At 39.0% G+C, this 16,126-nt stretch overlaps 2 protein-coding genes across 12 annotated transcripts in view; one reads left to right on the forward strand and one right to left on the reverse strand.

Moving 5' to 3' along the window:
• The window catches only part of GEN1 (GEN1 Holliday junction 5' flap endonuclease), a 31,300-nt gene extending 24,183 nt beyond the window's left edge, over nucleotides 1–7,117 (reverse strand). The window contains exons 1-3 of one of the 9 annotated variants that reach the window (XM_054548365.2): nucleotides 6,775–6,874; nucleotides 868–1,043; nucleotides 556–633 (exon numbers count right to left, since the gene is read on the reverse strand). In XM_054548365.2, the coding sequence (XP_054404340.1) occupies nucleotides 556–633; nucleotides 868–1,028 (239 nt within the window). In that variant the 5' untranslated portion in view covers nucleotides 1,029–1,043; nucleotides 6,775–6,874. Of the gene's footprint in view, nucleotides 1–555; nucleotides 755–867; nucleotides 1,061–6,637; nucleotides 6,729–6,774 lie in introns of those variants that run through there. The other 8 variants (XM_054548363.2, XM_054548364.2, XM_063713777.1 and 5 more) reach the window with 8 other exon arrangements.
• The window catches only part of SMC6 (structural maintenance of chromosomes 6), a 135,409-nt gene that overhangs the window by 39,608 nt on the left and 79,675 nt on the right, over nucleotides 1–16,126 (forward strand). Inside the window, exons 2-3 of one of the 3 annotated variants that reach the window (XM_054548361.2) lie at nucleotides 5,552–5,652; nucleotides 15,063–15,187. In XM_054548361.2, the coding sequence (XP_054404336.1) occupies nucleotides 15,068–15,187 (120 nt within the window). In that variant the 5' untranslated portion in view covers nucleotides 5,552–5,652; nucleotides 15,063–15,067. Of the gene's footprint in view, nucleotides 1–5,551; nucleotides 5,653–7,128; nucleotides 7,362–15,062; nucleotides 15,188–16,126 lie in introns of those variants that run through there. The other 2 variants (XM_002812267.6, XM_054548362.2) reach the window with 2 other exon arrangements.

Raw genomic sequence — 16,126 nt, forward strand, 5'->3', positions numbered from 1 at the left:
CCACTGTGCCTGGCCAAAACCACTGATTTTTTTTTTTTTTTTTTTTTTTTTGAGACGGAGTCTCACTCTGTTGCCTAGACTGGAGTGCAGTGGTGTGATCTCGGCTCACTGCAACCTCCGCCTCCCAGGTTCAAGTGATTTTCCTGCCTCAGCATCCCAAGTAGCTGGGATTACAGGCACCCGCCACCATACCCAACTAATTTTTTTATTTTTAGTAGAGATGGGGTTTCTCCATCTTGGCCAGGCTGGTCTCAAACTCCTGACTTCGTGATCCACCTGCCTCAGCCTCCCAAAGTGCTGGGATTACAGGCGTGAGCCACTGCACCAGGCCAAACCACTGAATATTTTTAAGCAACAAAGATTTATGATTATTCTAATTGCTATGTGGAAAACAGTTTGGGGTAGGGGAGGCCAAGAGCAAGAAACCAGTGAAGATGGCACTTCAGGAGTATAGATGAGAGATGAGGTTGGCATAGACTGAGGTGGTGCCTCTGGACACTGAGATAAGTTTGTGAACACAAAGTATATTTTGGAGGTAGAACTGGCAAGACTTACTGATGGATTAGATGTGGAGAGAAGTAAAATAGGGAGAAAATGTCTCCCAAATCTCCGGCTTTTAGTATCTGAAGCATCCTAGTGGATACGTTAAGTAGGAGATGGCTATGTGAGTCTGGAGCTCAAAGGGTAAGAGGTACAAATCTGAGTCCTTAATATAAAGATGGTGAATCTAGACATGTTAAATAGATCTTGAAACCTCAAAATGTAAAAGAATAACAACAACAAAAGAAAAAAAAAAGGTGAAACAAAATCAAGACACCAAGACTGTTTATACATCATACATTTATACTCTAAGAGCTTTTACTATACCTGAGGTGGGGCTTCATGACGCTGCCCATCATTTTTTTGACTGTCTGTGCCTCACACACCCAGAGACTCAGATCAACTGCAATGGTTTTCCCAGCAAGATTACACAAGGGGATGTGTTGCTTAACAGGCTCCAAAATTTGCCACAAGTCATTCACTCCCATTCTGGTGATTATCTGCTGTTATGTGAAACACACTTTACAAAATATTGTTAAAGAAACAGAAGCTCATAGCAGGAATTCAAACAATATAAGCCAGTTCAGGATAATTCATAGAGGATACTCCTTATTTCTTTCATCAGTCAGCTTTTCAAAATGAATCAAGAACACCTGAAATGTTAAAATGGCGGTAACTGGCTTTTTCCCAGCTAAAAACAAGAGCTAACAAATGCAGAGATGGGTAGCGAATGCAAGGATGCTGTAAATCAATTTTGTCTACTTGAAAATTCACTCCTTGATTTACATACTTAGAAAATGGGACTGATTCTCTATCATACCCAGGAAAAACAAAAAAAACAAAAGCAAGGAAGCATGCAAACAAACTAAAGAAAAATGGGGTTAATAAAGGAAAACTTAGAAAAGTGAGGGAAGAAGAAACAAGAGAGAAAATGAAGTTGGAGGAATACTGATGGACATAACTTTCTTAAAAGGGCGTTGGCTTTTTAAATTGCAAAGTCACATAATGTTCATTGCAGAAAAAGAAAAAAACTTTTAATCACTTATAACTTTTAACCACCACCCAAAGAAAACTAAAGTTAAACCTTTTTCCATGTACATGACATTTTAAAAACAAAATTGGCTTAAACTTTGCTACTATTATCTGGTTTGGTATTTTCTATAGGCCAGCTTTTCCTTATTATACATCTATATTTGGTTTTCTTTCCCTTTGTTATTATTTGGTAAAGACATTAAGTAGCATGTGCAATGAAAATTCAATCTGATGACACAAATACAACCCAGATTATCCTCTAAATAATGACCTTAATTCATTCCAGAAACACAAGGCAGGAGACAAGAATATATTAAGTCAAAAGACTATCACCTTTATGCAGAAACCTTCTGAATAAAAAGTACTGTATTGTCTGTACCTTTAACAGAGTTCGTTCTAAAGGTAAATTTTCTCAAATTGCACATGGGTGCAAAGAAAATAAATGCTGGAAGGATTGCTGTCTGTGACTTACCCTGTTTTTCTGAACCTGAATTTTACAGTGTGGCCAGTGCCGCCGTAAGTATTATTCCTTTTTTTTTTTTTTTTTTTTTGAGACAGGGTCTCGCTCTGTCACGCTGGCTGGAGTGCAGTGGCAAGATCTCGGCTCAGTGCAACCTCTGCCTCCCAGGTTCAAGTGATCTGCCTGCCTCAGCCTCCCAAAGTGCTGGGATTACAGGCGTGAGCAACCACACCCAGCCCTGCCATGAGTATTATTCTGTGTACTCATTTCTATGAAGTGTACAGTGACATCTATGGATGTCACTTTACAGATAAAAATATACAGACTTAAAGGTAAAGAAAGTATTTGGTAGTAACAGTGGCCCAGAACTAATATTGTCTATTTCACATCCTGAAGCCCCACTGGTTGAATGTACCATTGTGGCATTAATTCAGTTACTGTGAAAAGTTGTGGTTAATTCTGGAAAAAGAGTGGGGTACACATATTCTCAAAGTCATTATTATGAAGAGAAATGAGACAAATTATTAACCCATCAGAACACATTAAACCGGAAGTCTGAGAAGAAAATTATTGACAGTTTTGCTTTCCTTCGTGACTCACGGTGCATACTGGAATAGATTGCTATCGAAGAAAATTATGCAATTCCTTTGTTCTAATTTCATTTAAATGTGACCCTGACCCCAGCAGTCAAAATTTTAAATGCAGGTTATCTTCTGGTTTAGCAATATCTCTTCCAGGAATTTAAGATATGTTATGTGGTACATATGGATTTATACAACAATATTCACTGTAGCATTGTTTATAATAGTAGACACTGAGAAGAGCTAGGTCTGCATAGAGGACTAATTAAGTAAATTATGCAATATTCAAACTAAATTAGATGATATAGCAAATAAATCAGTAGGATAGAAATATATGTACTAATAAAAAAACTGATCTAACTTTTAAAATGAAAACAGGTATGAATATGTTAGGGATGATTACAGTTCAGGGATGGCAAGAACCACTTTTCAAAACATATCCCTTTGTGTTGTTTCATTTTTAAAATACCATATGCCTGTATTACTTTTCAAATTAGAAAAAAGTTAAAAAATATGTGACCCTATTTATTAGGAGTTGGAGAAATAAACCAGAAATCTTTTTAGATGGTTTGCTTCTTGGCTAAATATTAAGTGACAAATTTAAATAGAATTCATGGGTCAAATTAGAAAGTACTGTTCTGCAAATTTACAAGTACTTGAATATTAAATACTACTTCAGTATATAGCTTTTTGAGGAAAGAGAAATTCACATTTTCTGGTTTCCTTCAGATTGCTTAGAACTAGTCCTGTGGAGTTGGCCAGGGCACATATTTTCTCTGGCAACTTCCAGTTCTAAGGTTCAACATTCCTACCCTGTTTCTAATGATTCCTTTCGTGGGTTGACTACACATACACAAATGAATAGTAGTGAAGATTGCCACCTAGTGCAGTGATGTTTATGATGGCACACATAAACACACATTTATATACAGGACTGTGATGTTAATTGTATTCCTTCTGAGGGTTATGGTAAAAAAAAAAATGAAACAGCAATAAGGTAGACTCTTGATTTTATAAACTGCAGTCCTCTAAGTATTTCAAGTATATTAGGATCATTTTGTAAAGCTTTTAATTAAATATATTATTAACGGGGGGCAGCCATGCCTAAAAAAAAAAAGTCCAGCACTGATTCGATTATTGGAAACCCCTAAGCAAGATAAAGAGGGCTTTTAACTAACCCCATAAATAATATCTTTAATATCACATGATTACTACAGTTAGAATTTAGTTTTTATTATTTCATTTCTTTTGTCGGAAGCAAACCTGGTTTAAAGAACGATTAACCATGGTTAATTCTGAAAGAGGAAAATTATGTGAAATGTACATTTTATTAGAAAGAACATCATAATATTTTAAGAATGCAATTAACCCCAAATCTCTGTTTCCATCATCAATCGTTTTCCATTCCTTATCACATGTTCTTTGCACCAGCTGTTCCTCAGAAGTGATATTAAGAAGCAATGGTTAAGACTGTAAAAGCATAAAACATTCCAAAAAAGGACAGAATGCAATAGCTTCTAAGATATTAAAGTACAAGTACACTGAAAGATAGAACAGATGGTTCTTGCATGAGGTCATAATCAACGTGATGAGGTTATTTGAAAATGGCTCAGCATTAAGTAAAATTTAAAAATACTACACCAGCCGGGCATGGTAGCTCATGCCTATAATCCTGGCACTTTGGGAGGCTGAGGCAGGCGGATCGCCTGAGTCCAGGAGTTTGAGACCAGCCTGGCAAAATGGTGAGACCCCATTTCTATAAAAATAAATAATATAAATTAAAAATACTACACCAAGAACTATGTATAATTTCATCTTGCTTTTTAGTTTTTTTTACTATGGTAAAATTTTAAATTTTTTTGGTGTGGGATTTGGTGAGTTCCCACTCAAATCTTTTATAATGAATAATTACATTGATGTCAATCTGTTCATACAATCAACATATATATATCAAAAGAAGTCTAACATCTTCATAATTTTTTAAGAATTAGCTGTCACACAAGTCTACTTACATGAATCAATGACGTAAGAACAACATATAGCAAATAACTTTATAAACCTATTAATGGCTTAAATTTATTTAGCTTACTTATTTGAATCAACAAAGTCAGAACACATAGCAAACCACTTCATAAGCAATGGACTTCAGATAGAAAGCCTAGGATTTGGGTTTTGAACATACCACTGATTAGGTGTATGACCTTGGGAAGACATTTAACCGTTCTACAAAATGACAGGTATTAAACCAGATGCATTACAAGATTCTAATATCTGTAATCTAGTATTTAATATTGAATTGCATGACCAACTGGTAGCGTGGAATAAAAAAAATCACTCTATTTCAGAAAGTATTGCTTGGTATAATAGAAAGAACATAAATTTCCATCTTAAAGGACTTAAGAATCCACTTCCAGTTAAAACAAAAACAAGTCCTTTGATGTAACCATATGGTGCCCATAAATCAATTTAAGTTCCTAAAACTTCCTTAAAAGCTAATAAGCTTTTATTGGTTAATTATAAAACTGAATGAGGTGAGAAAAACACAGAACCTTGTTAATTCCACTAATGAATCAAATTTAAAGAACACAAAGAGGTCAGGGGCTTAACTGATGCAAAAACACACACTTTATTAAAGCAAGTTTTGCAATTTAGTTCAGCTTTAAGAAAAACATTAGAATATTTACTTTGGAAAAGCAGAAAATGCTTAAATTTCCCAATTTCCATTTAGATGAGTATATATTCATATAAAGATTGGTAAACGGTGAAAACTATTTCAATGCAAGATTATATTTTAAGGGATTTACCACATAATCTCAGTAACTAATGCTGTTCTTTAAAATTATTTTTTCAATTTTACTTTCATATGAATTTAGCCTAAACGTTGAGACATAATTCACGCCTATCAATAAATACTCACTAAATGTCTACTATTTAACAGGAATGCTTTATAGGTGCTGGAGATACAATAATGGAAGAAGATCAAGCTCTGCATTTAAAGACCTTAGTAGGGTGAGACTGCAGATAAAAAGGGCTTAAGAGGTAAGAAAGCAAGCTATAGTTGTATTCAGGAAAAAAGGTCCCCCACTTAGGAATCAAGGAACGGTTCCTGAAGCAAGTGACATGTAAGTAGGGACCTCCCAACTGTGTTTCCCATTGGTTACAACAAGGCCACATGTTTTGGTCTATTTTGACTATGTCATATTTTTTGTTGATCCATGGCAAGGGCCACAGTAGGAATATAATATATATGGGATTACTTTTAGAAATAAAAAGTGACTTTGATGTAAAGAATTCCATTACTGGAGGCCAGAATTTCAACATCAATTTATTTGGAGGTGGGGTGAGGTGGCAGTCAATGCATTATTTTCCCCACACAGAAGAGAAGATTTTGGAGTATGAAAAGTAGGTTACTTGCTAGGTCAGCATATTCATGGGAAGGGTTTGTGTAAAGACTGAAGGGGTAGTGTGGGGTTGAGAAGGGCGCTGAAACCTAAGCCAAGGAAGTAAGACTTCATTACTTCTGACGTTTATTTAGGGGGTTTACACTCTAGGTTACCGTGGGGGAAGGACCGATTGTAAATAAACAACTACAATCTCTTAAAAGTAATTACTATAACAGAACTATATCCGAAATACAAGGTTAACACGGAAAAGGGAACACCCAACTGTGCCTATGGGGACCAGGGAGGGCTCGCCCGGGATAGCTTTGAGCGAGGCGTGGGAATTATCCCCATCGCATGCCCGGGGGAAGTACAACGGGACCCAGCAGCTTCGGCCAAGCGCGAGCGGCCGGAGAACGCGCAGCTTTCCCGGGGCGGGGTAACGCAGGGCCCTCGCGAGTGGAAAACAGGGGCCAGGTCGCGGCCTGGCGGCTCGGTTCGGACTTCCTACTTTATTCAAAGGGAGTCATTGAAGGCGTTTTCGGAGGAGCAGCGAACAAAGAGCTCGTCCCTAAGCCAGATGATCAAAGGAACCAGTGGGAGGACCCGGGCGGCGCGGTCTCTCCACGTTCCGCGGGACTTACCCGGACAACCCTTCCTCCTTGGCTCTGGAAGAAGCCCCTTCGTCATTTACCAGTTTGGCCTGAATCCTAACTACTGTGCCTCCAAATTTCTGAATTTTCTCAAAAGGAAAAAAAAAAGGAAAGTCCTGTTTCTTTACCCAAGCAAAGACTAGCGCCCCGGGCTCAGCCGCCAGGCCCAGGATCACCAGGAAGCGTTTCGAATCCGGCGCCGGGCCCGCGCGGCCCCGCCTCTTCCGGGAAGTGACTGACCCCTTTCGCTCAGTGGGGCCCGCTCGGCTTGCCCTTGCCGGCTCCCAGCCGGCCCAGCGGACGCATGCGTAGACCCGCCGCCGGGGGCGCTCAGTTGTCTTTCCCTTTTACTTAGGCAAATCACTCGCCTCCCCCGAGTCCGGTCACTGCGGAGCCGCCCGTGCCTACCAGCTTCCCCCACCCACTAAGGGGAACTTCCGGCCTCTCAGACTCCGGCGGCGCGAAAATCCCGCAACTGCGCAGGCGCGGGCGGAGCCCGAAGGGAGGGAGGGAGGGAGGGGCGCAGGCGCGGTTAGTCCCGCGGTGGGCGCCTGGGCTCCCGGGATTCTACCTTCTCCTGCGGCCGGCACGCGGTTCCCAGCGGGCCAGCGGCGGTCAGCCGAGGTCGAGACGCCCTCAGGGTGGCCTTAGCGGCCGGTCGTACCACGGCAGCCCCGCCGATCGGGTTCCTTTGGGAGACTTCGACTTGCTGGCGGTAGGGTGAAGGCGCGCGTTGTCGCTTTCCCTTGCTCCGGGGTTCATCCTCCGCCCGCTGCCGCCTTGGCTGGCGACCCCCAGCCACTTGGGAGAGGCAGGGTCAGCTGAGCTGCGACGGTGTTCCTGGTCGCCCTTGCGGGCCCGGTCGCGAGATGTCCGTTCCTCGGGCGGGTCGGGCGGCCGGCGGCACCTTCGCGCGCTCTCCGAGGCGGCACCGGTCTCCTGAGCCGCGGGAAACCTGGCGTCTGCTCGGGGCCGTTCTCTCCCAGGCGGCCGTCCCCTCCCAGGCGGCCGTCCCCAGACTCCCCCGGGCTGTGGCGAATAACTGTAAAGCGGGGAGAGGTCTGGAGAAAGCTGGGGTAGGGCGGGGCTCTTAGCATGAGTCTGATGATACCTCGCAGGCGGCAACTGGTGTGTTTAAAGGGTGTATGCAAAGATCACTGAAATCGGATTTGTCATTAAAGCCCAGTTTTACGAAAATGCAAACTGTATTATCTAGAAAAATTAACACGTGTTCAAAGGTTTATTGATGGCATTTCTTTGCCCTCATTTCTTACGGAAATGAACCGGAGAAGAATCCCAATTGGGATTTGCGGAAAACAGGACTCTAGGGTAGAGAAAGGTTGTTGAACCAATAGGGTTTGAGGTAATACTGTGAAAATTCTTAGGACAATCATTTGGTGTTTAAGCCCTCAAGACAGAAGTTTTGTGAGCGCTTATTACTCTGCATATTTCACGAGTAGGAGATTAAAAGCCAGTGTTTTAAAGGCAAACTTCTCAGTAATATATATTGAAAGGAAAAAAGAAAAACCCAAATCTCCTGACTTTTATATGGTTGCTGTATGATCTTTTAACATGTACAATAGTATATACAGTGGCATGCAGTTTGTTCCATGAGTGTGTGGGTAGAGAGGGAACATATTAGAACTTCTATTTAGATTTACTTTATTTCATTCGATTTCTACGTGAAACATAGGGTGTTAATTTTATGTTGGAACGTGTATTTCGAATTTCTTTTGCTTAATGGGTGCAAGTACAAAACGTTTGGAGACCACTAGTATATTGCCTAAAAACGTGTATTTATATCACAAAGAGCCAGAATTGTGTGATTCTGAGCAGGTTGGTACCACCTCTTTAAGTTTCAGTTCTTCTTATGCAAGTTGGAAGAAATAATACAGTTAGTTATCAGTGCATCCTCTGTATCCGTGGACTCAATCAAGGGACTGCAAATATTTCAGAGGAAAAAAAGTGGATGGTTGCACAGACTTTTTTTTGTTCTTGTCATTATTCCCTAAACAGTACAGTATAACAACTATTCACGTAGCATTTGCATTGTATTAGGTTGTATAAGTAATCTAGAGATAACTTTTAAGTATGTGGGGAGGTTATATGCAAATATGACACCATTTCATATAAGGGACTTGAGCATCTGTGGATTTTGGTATCTGAGTGAGAGAGAGCGGCTGTCCTTTTGGAACCAATTCTTAGGGATTGACTGTACCTAGCTGACAGGATTCTTAAATATGTGGAGACAGAGAGGAAGAGAAAGTTATGTAGTTATATATCGACATCTGTCTACAATCCGTATAAAGCACTTCGTATTGAGCCTGGCAAAAAGTACACAGGTCATGTTAAAGGTATTACAGTGAAAAACAAGTTTTATTCCCCAAAGGTTTATTTTACTGAGTGTATTTTACTGAATCTGTAGAATTTTATGTAAAACCTACCTAAATCTTGACTGTCATTTTTAGACCAAAGTTAGGAAAAATAATTAAAGCTGTACTTGGCTTACTTTTAGGAATTAGTAAGTAATTCAAAATTTTACCATGATAGCTTGTATTATATTTAAGACACAATTAAATGCCATAATTCTTTATACACAACGATAAGTCCAGCTGACCGAGGGTCAAGTGTAGTTGCTTAGGTTAATGTTAGCATTTTTGATCCACTATTTAAATAAGTTAACATCTTTTCTCTCTGAGCATGCTTTTCTTGGTCACCAAATTCAAACTACTTCCAGTAGCTTTCTTAGCTCCACCCACAAATCTTTCTCTATTGCAGAGTATACTTTACTACTGACTGGCCTCTATCTCAAATACCTTAGGAGCACTTCAAACTCAGTGTTTTCTTTCTTTCTTTCTTTTTCCCCTTTTTTTTTTTTGTTTGAGACAGTTTCACTCTTGTCGCCCAGGTTGGAGTACCGTGTCGCGATCGTGCCTCCCGGGTTCAAGCGATTCTCCTGCCTCAGCCTCCGGAGTAGCTGGGATTACAGGCATGCACCACCACACCTGGCTAATTTTGTATTTGTAGTAGAGTTTTTAGTAGAGATGGGGTTTCACCACATTGGGCTGGCTGGTCTTGAGCTCCTTACCTCAAGTGATCCACCCATCTCGGCCTCCCAAAGTGCTGGGATGACAAAGCGTGAGCCACTGAGCCCAGCCCAAACTCAGTGTTTTCAAATAAAATAAATATTTCATTCTCCCTACTTGCCAAACCTGTTCCATCAACTTATAATGGCATTTAGTATTAAGTGTGAAGATGAAACACAAAATGAAATTTTACAAAGCACACCCAAAGTTTTGATTGACTTTAATAGTAACATCAGAGAATCTTTTTTTTTTTTGAGACAGCTGTTCACTCTTGGTGCCCAGGCTGGAGGAGGGCAGTGACACAATTTCGGCTCACTGCAACCTCTGCCTCTCAGGTTCAAGTGATTCTCCTGCCTCAACCTCCTGTGTAGCTGGGATTACAGGCATGCGCCACCAAACCCAGCTAATTTTTTTTGTATTTTTAGTAGAGATGGGGTTTCACCATGTTGGCCAGGCTGGTCTTGAACTCCTGACCTTAGGTGATCCGCCTGCCTTGGCTTCCCAAAGTACTGAGATTACAGGCGTGAGCCACCGCGCCCAGCCAATAATGGAATCTTTTTTTTAAGTTTAATGAAGGATAGACAAGATGAAGGACAGATTAATAGCCAGTTTCACTCTCTATGAATAATTAACTGTCAAACTTCAGTTTATGCCAGTAGGAACCTGGGCGTTAAAGAGGTTTGACTGGGTTTTCACAAACCTGGATTTGGATCTGAGCTCTGCTATGTTAGAGCTATAGAAGCCTTTGTATGTTAGAATTAAGTTGTAGCTACATAAATTCAAGTCATTTACTTGTGCCTCAGTCTCTCCTTTTGTAAAAATAAGGGCAATATTTATCTCATAAAGATGTTGGGGATCAAAGGAAATAGAAAGTGTTCATCTCAAAAGCTAAGTATGTAGTTATTCAACAGATGTTAATTCTACTCACCCATTTGTACTCACCAGTTCTACTAATTCAGTCTTTTAAATCTCTTGTTTTATCTCTTCCCTTTGTCCCTGATATTACCACTGCTTTTGTTTAGCAGCTCATCTCTTCTTCTACTATTCTTACTTTCTGTTTCATCTATTGTCTGTATTGAGCCACAGGATGTTTTCAGTACAGAAATCTAAGGGTTCAGATTTTATTAACTGAAATGCTGTGCTTTATACTTCCCAGTTTTGCTGATCCTGAAATTTTAGATGGATGGACTTAATGAATAAGTCTCATATAATTTCATGATATATTCCAAGCAGTGGACTTAATTAAGCACATTCAAAATGAAGTTGTTTACCGTAGAATAAATGTCTGTTGTGGTAAGCAGAGTAGAATTGAGGATGTGGTAAACACAGTCCAGGGCAGATTCAGAAGTAGTAGTAATTTGCCTTTTTTAAAAAATGGTAACACTGTTTTTTATTAAATTCTAATTCTGTTATGTGTGTCACTACTCTTAGTTCCTAATTTGGTATTAATGGGAAATATGAATTATTAGATACTTAATAAAATTTAGAATTCTGTTAAAATGCATGATCTCTATCAAATTTCCTATGCATCTACATGCTATAATGAACTCTTGGTTATTAATTTTTTTTTTTTTTTTTGAGACGGAGTCTCGCTCTGTCATCCAGGCTGGAGTGCAGTGGCACAGTCTCGGCTCACTGCAACCTCCACCTCCCGGGTTCAAGCCATTCTTCTGCCTCAGCCTCCCCAGTAGCTGGGACTACAGGCGCGTGCCACCACGCCTGACTAATTTTTGTGTTTTTAGTAGAGACGGGGGTTTCACCATATTGGCCAGTCTGGTCTCGAACTCCTGATCTCGTGATCCGCCTGCCTTGGCCTCCCAAAGTGCTGGTATTACAGGCGTGAACCACCACACCTGGCCATTAATTTTTCTTCTTGAACTTATTATTTTATTGATAATCTTCATTGTTCCTGCTTGTATCTTGTAAGGGAGAAATGAGGTGTTCTTTAATTCTGTTTTTTTTTAATTATAAATAAGTAAAGAAATATTAAAAACTATGACGAGCTTTATGGATACATTGAAAATCCCAGAGGAGCCTTTCTTCTCCTTTTTTTATTCCAGGATAATTAAAATATTTTTCTTTGCATCTGTAAGTATGTCTCTTTAGCCTTTTGGAAACAATTTTACTATTTTAATCTGTATCTGACGCTCTAGACATTCGAATCTGTGTTTGAAAATCCATCATCATTAAATTACAAAGTGATTCCTATTTTAAAAGATGGGATCCTTCAGTGTCTGTTAGATGCAAGTTACCGTGGCAACCTAATAGCAAACTGCAAATCCCAGGTCATCCTCAGCAAATAAAAAACATGCTCAGCAAATAAAAAACATCGTCATCATGTAGTGTTTGGGTGTACTGTCTTCTGTATAGAATCTCACATTCCTTGTGAGAAGCGCATCACATTTTCCCTAGTGCATTATCCATTAGCTTATGTCTGAGTGCTTGCTAACTACATGATCATGTGTTAGGCATTAATAAAAACACTTTCTAAAAGGGCATTAAATGTTGGGGACACTGAAAAGTAATGCTTTCTCTTTGCTCTTCTATAATAAATAAATTACTGCTCAGTAACTGAGAAGGGAATAGAGGGTGTTAGCAGAGAAGAAAGTGTTGGAAAAATAATGGCCTGGTAGTATCTCAGGGAATTTAAATTAATAATAAACTGAAACTGATCTATGTTGATTCTTATTGAATATTTTGAAAAATATGTTTGATTTTGAATTTTTGATTTTAATAACAGTTTCAAAACATTAAATAATTTGTAAAAATGAAGCTGAATATTATGTAGATGTAACTGTAATGGTAATATTGTCTTAAAAGGCATTTGTTTAGGTTAAATATCCTTCTTTGGATGGTAAGTAATGTACCCTTTAAATGATATTCAACTTCATAATATATAAGGTTCTTCATTGCCTTCAGGATAGGATAAAGTCCCAGTTATTTTCCATGGTTTACATAACAGTTCAACTCTAATGTGCTTGTGAATCACCTTAAGTCTTGTTAAAGTGAAGATTCTGATTTACTTGCTCTAGGGTGGGGCCTGAGATTCTGGATATCCGATATGTGGATATCTTCCCAGGAAATGTAGATCTTGCTTGCCGGTCCTTGGACCACACTTTAAATATGAGGAGTCTACAAGTCCTTTTGTGGTCTGTTTCTTCCCTACTGCTCTAACTTTATTGCTTGCTAGCTGTGCCTTATAATTTATGACACTGTATCATGGACTTGCTTTTAGTATCCCCCTGTAGCTGCACTTTGCAAAATGTGGTGCAGGAATCCATGAGACTCTTGCAAGGGATCTACAAGGCCAAAACTGTTTTAGTGATAATAGTAAGATGTTATTTGCCCTTTTCACTCACATTCACTTATGAGTGTACAGTGGAGTTTTCCAGAGGTTACATGACTTGTGAGATGTCATTGCTGTGACTGATGGAATATATACTGTGTGTCCCTTGTTTTAAAAGTTGCTCAGTTTTGGCCAGCCGTGGTGACTCACACCTATAATCCCAGCACTTTGGGAGGCCAAGGTGGGCAGATCACTTGAGGTCAGAAGTTTGAGATCAGCCTGGCCAACATGGCAAAACCCCACGTCTACTAAAAATAAAAAATTAGCTGGGCATGGTGGCATGCACCTTAATCCCAGCTACATGGGAGGCTGAGGCAAGAGAATCGCTTGAACCCAAGAGGTGGAGGTTGCAGTGAGCTGCGACTGTGCCACTGCACTCTAGCCTGGGAGACAGAGCAAGACTATGTCTGAAAAAAAAAAAAGAAAGAAAAAGAAAAAAAGTTGTTTAGTTTTAATTTCTAATATAATAAATATTGATAGACATAAGCAAAAGCTCTTTGAAGTCCTTTGTAAAAGAGATTACAACCTTTGAGAACTGCTTCCCTCCATGTTGGACTGCGGACACAGAGACTCAGATCTGGAACTTAAATCAGAGCTATTTCCTTAGCCACAGCAACTGCTAGGCTAGGGTGGCAGTTTCAGTTTCCCATATGGTCTCCAGTGACACTGCAGTGGGAGTGGTCTTCTCACCTCTGGGCAATGGGAAAAGTCCTGATTTTCCACTAGGCCTCCTTTGACACTAGCCAACTAGGAGAAGGAGTAAGTAACACTGGATTACTTCCTGTGTGGGTGGAAATCTAGGCTCTCTAGGTGGTCTCCACTGACACCATTATCATGGCTCCCTACTTGTCTACTTAGCCTTCTTTGACTCTAACCCAGTTAGGTGTTGAGATGCCACCTTGTAGCTTCACTAGGGTGGAAGTCCAGACTACCCACTTGGATTTTGCTTGCATGGGTAGGGGAGCCAGGTATATACATGGTACGGAGAGGGTTGCTATGGTCTAATATTTGGGGGATTTAAGTACATTGAGCCTAGAACTGTTCCTCATATTCTTATATCTTAGAAATTTTTTATTATGTTAGAGATTTTTGTCTGCTTTTAGCAAACAATTAAATTAGATACCTATCATTTTAGGTCTTAAATGTACTCTAAAGAAAAAAATGAAAGCAGCAGTCAAAGAGGTCATAAAGTTTAATTTTAATCATAAACTATCAGCTTTGACTGGAGATCCAGTATTCATATGTTTAGCAAAATCATGTGTAATTTAAAGATGTTAATTTTCTAGGTTTAAATTTTGCAGTATATTGGCAAAAAATAGACAATCAACCTGGACTTTTTTTTTAGGGAAGAGTTAAAGGAAACCACTGGTGCTAAGCAGTGTGCTTCAAAACATGATTCTTTGGGAAAACAACTTAAAAATTAAAAGTTTTATCTTCTTACTTTATAACTTGTGAAAATTGTGCATTGCTTTGGAATAATTTCAGGAGTCACCATGCCATCTCTATGAATAGATTTAGAAAACTAGAAACCACAATTTCACAAAATCTTTTACCTTTTGTGAGTTTAGTAGTCACAACATTTAGGTAGGCTTATACTGATAAAATCTTGGCTATGAATACCTCTGAAGTAAAATCAACTAGTATAGAATATGCAGATGTTAAAGCAATACAAACTTACTATCTTATGCTTCTGTGGATTAGAAGTCCAACACAGATCTCACTGGGCAAAAATCCAAATGTCAGTAGGGCTGTGTTCTGTTTTAGGGCCTCTAGGGGAAAGTCTGTTTCCTTGCCTTTTCCAGCATTTTTTGACTCATGTCCCTCTTCCTTAGTGCAAGATGTGAGACTAATTTACTTTAATTTTTAAGGTAAAAATGGATGGACATAGTACCTAAAGTTTAATTACCTTTGTTAGATTTATTTTGTTAAGTTTAATATATATGGAACTTGATTTACTTCATTGTTACTATAAATATTTGTTCAGACCTGATGGCCAAAAGAAAGGAAGAAAATTTTTCCTCTCCTAAAAATGCCAAAAGGCCAAGACAAGAAGAATTGCAGGATTTTGATAAAGATGGTGACGAAGACGAATGTAAAGGTACTACTTTGGTAAGCGAAAAATTACAAAATTATGCTTTTTGATATGTTTTTCTTGTCACATTCATCATATCACATTCTGTGATAACTTAAAAGCAAGAAAAAGTAATATGATTTTTTAAAAGTTGAGGTAAAATCTGTTCTGGCTAATTTTGAAGCTTATGTTATTAGAAAAATTAATAGAGAAAGAACTGAATGTATAGAAACTTGAATAAAATTGACAAACTTTTAGTAAGACCAAGAAATGCAAAAAGAGAAAAGACACAAATTACCAATATCGGGAATAAAATAGGGGCTATCCACAGACTCTGCAGACATCCAAAGGGTAAGGAAATACAGTTAGCAACTCTACACGTATAAATTTGACAACTTAGGTGAAGTGGACCAGTTCTCAAAAAGGAAAAATTACCACAAGTCACCCAGTATGAAATAGATCATTTGAATAGTCCTATAACTACTAAGGAGATTTAATTCATATTTTTAAATTCCTATAAAAGAAATCTACAGGCCCAGTTGGTTTCACTGGAGAATTATACCAAACATTTAAAGAAGAATTAACATGAATCTATACAGTCTTTTCCAAAAATCATAAGATAACACTTTTCAATGTATTATCTTGATATCAAAACCAGACAAAGAGGGACCCCCAAAAAAGCAAACTGTAAAACCAGTATACCTAATAGATATGGTTGCAGATATACTGAACAAAATATTTGCAAGGAGAATTCAGCAATGTAGTTGTTCCTTGGTATTCAAGCAGGATTGGTTCACAGGACCCCGCTTCATACCAAAATCCACTGATGGTGAAGTCCCTTATAATCTGCCCTGTGTATTCACATCTGCAGAACCCACAGATAGGAAAAGCCAACTATATGTAAAAAGAATTCCACGTCATGATTAATGGGTTTATTTTAGGTATACAAGCCTGATTCGGTATCCAAAAATCAATCA

The sequence above is a fragment of the Pongo abelii genome, chromosome 12, assembly GCF_028885655.2.
Source record: "Pongo abelii isolate AG06213 chromosome 12, NHGRI_mPonAbe1-v2.0_pri, whole genome shotgun sequence".
NCBI lineage: Eukaryota > Metazoa > Chordata > Mammalia > Primates > Hominidae > Pongo > Pongo abelii.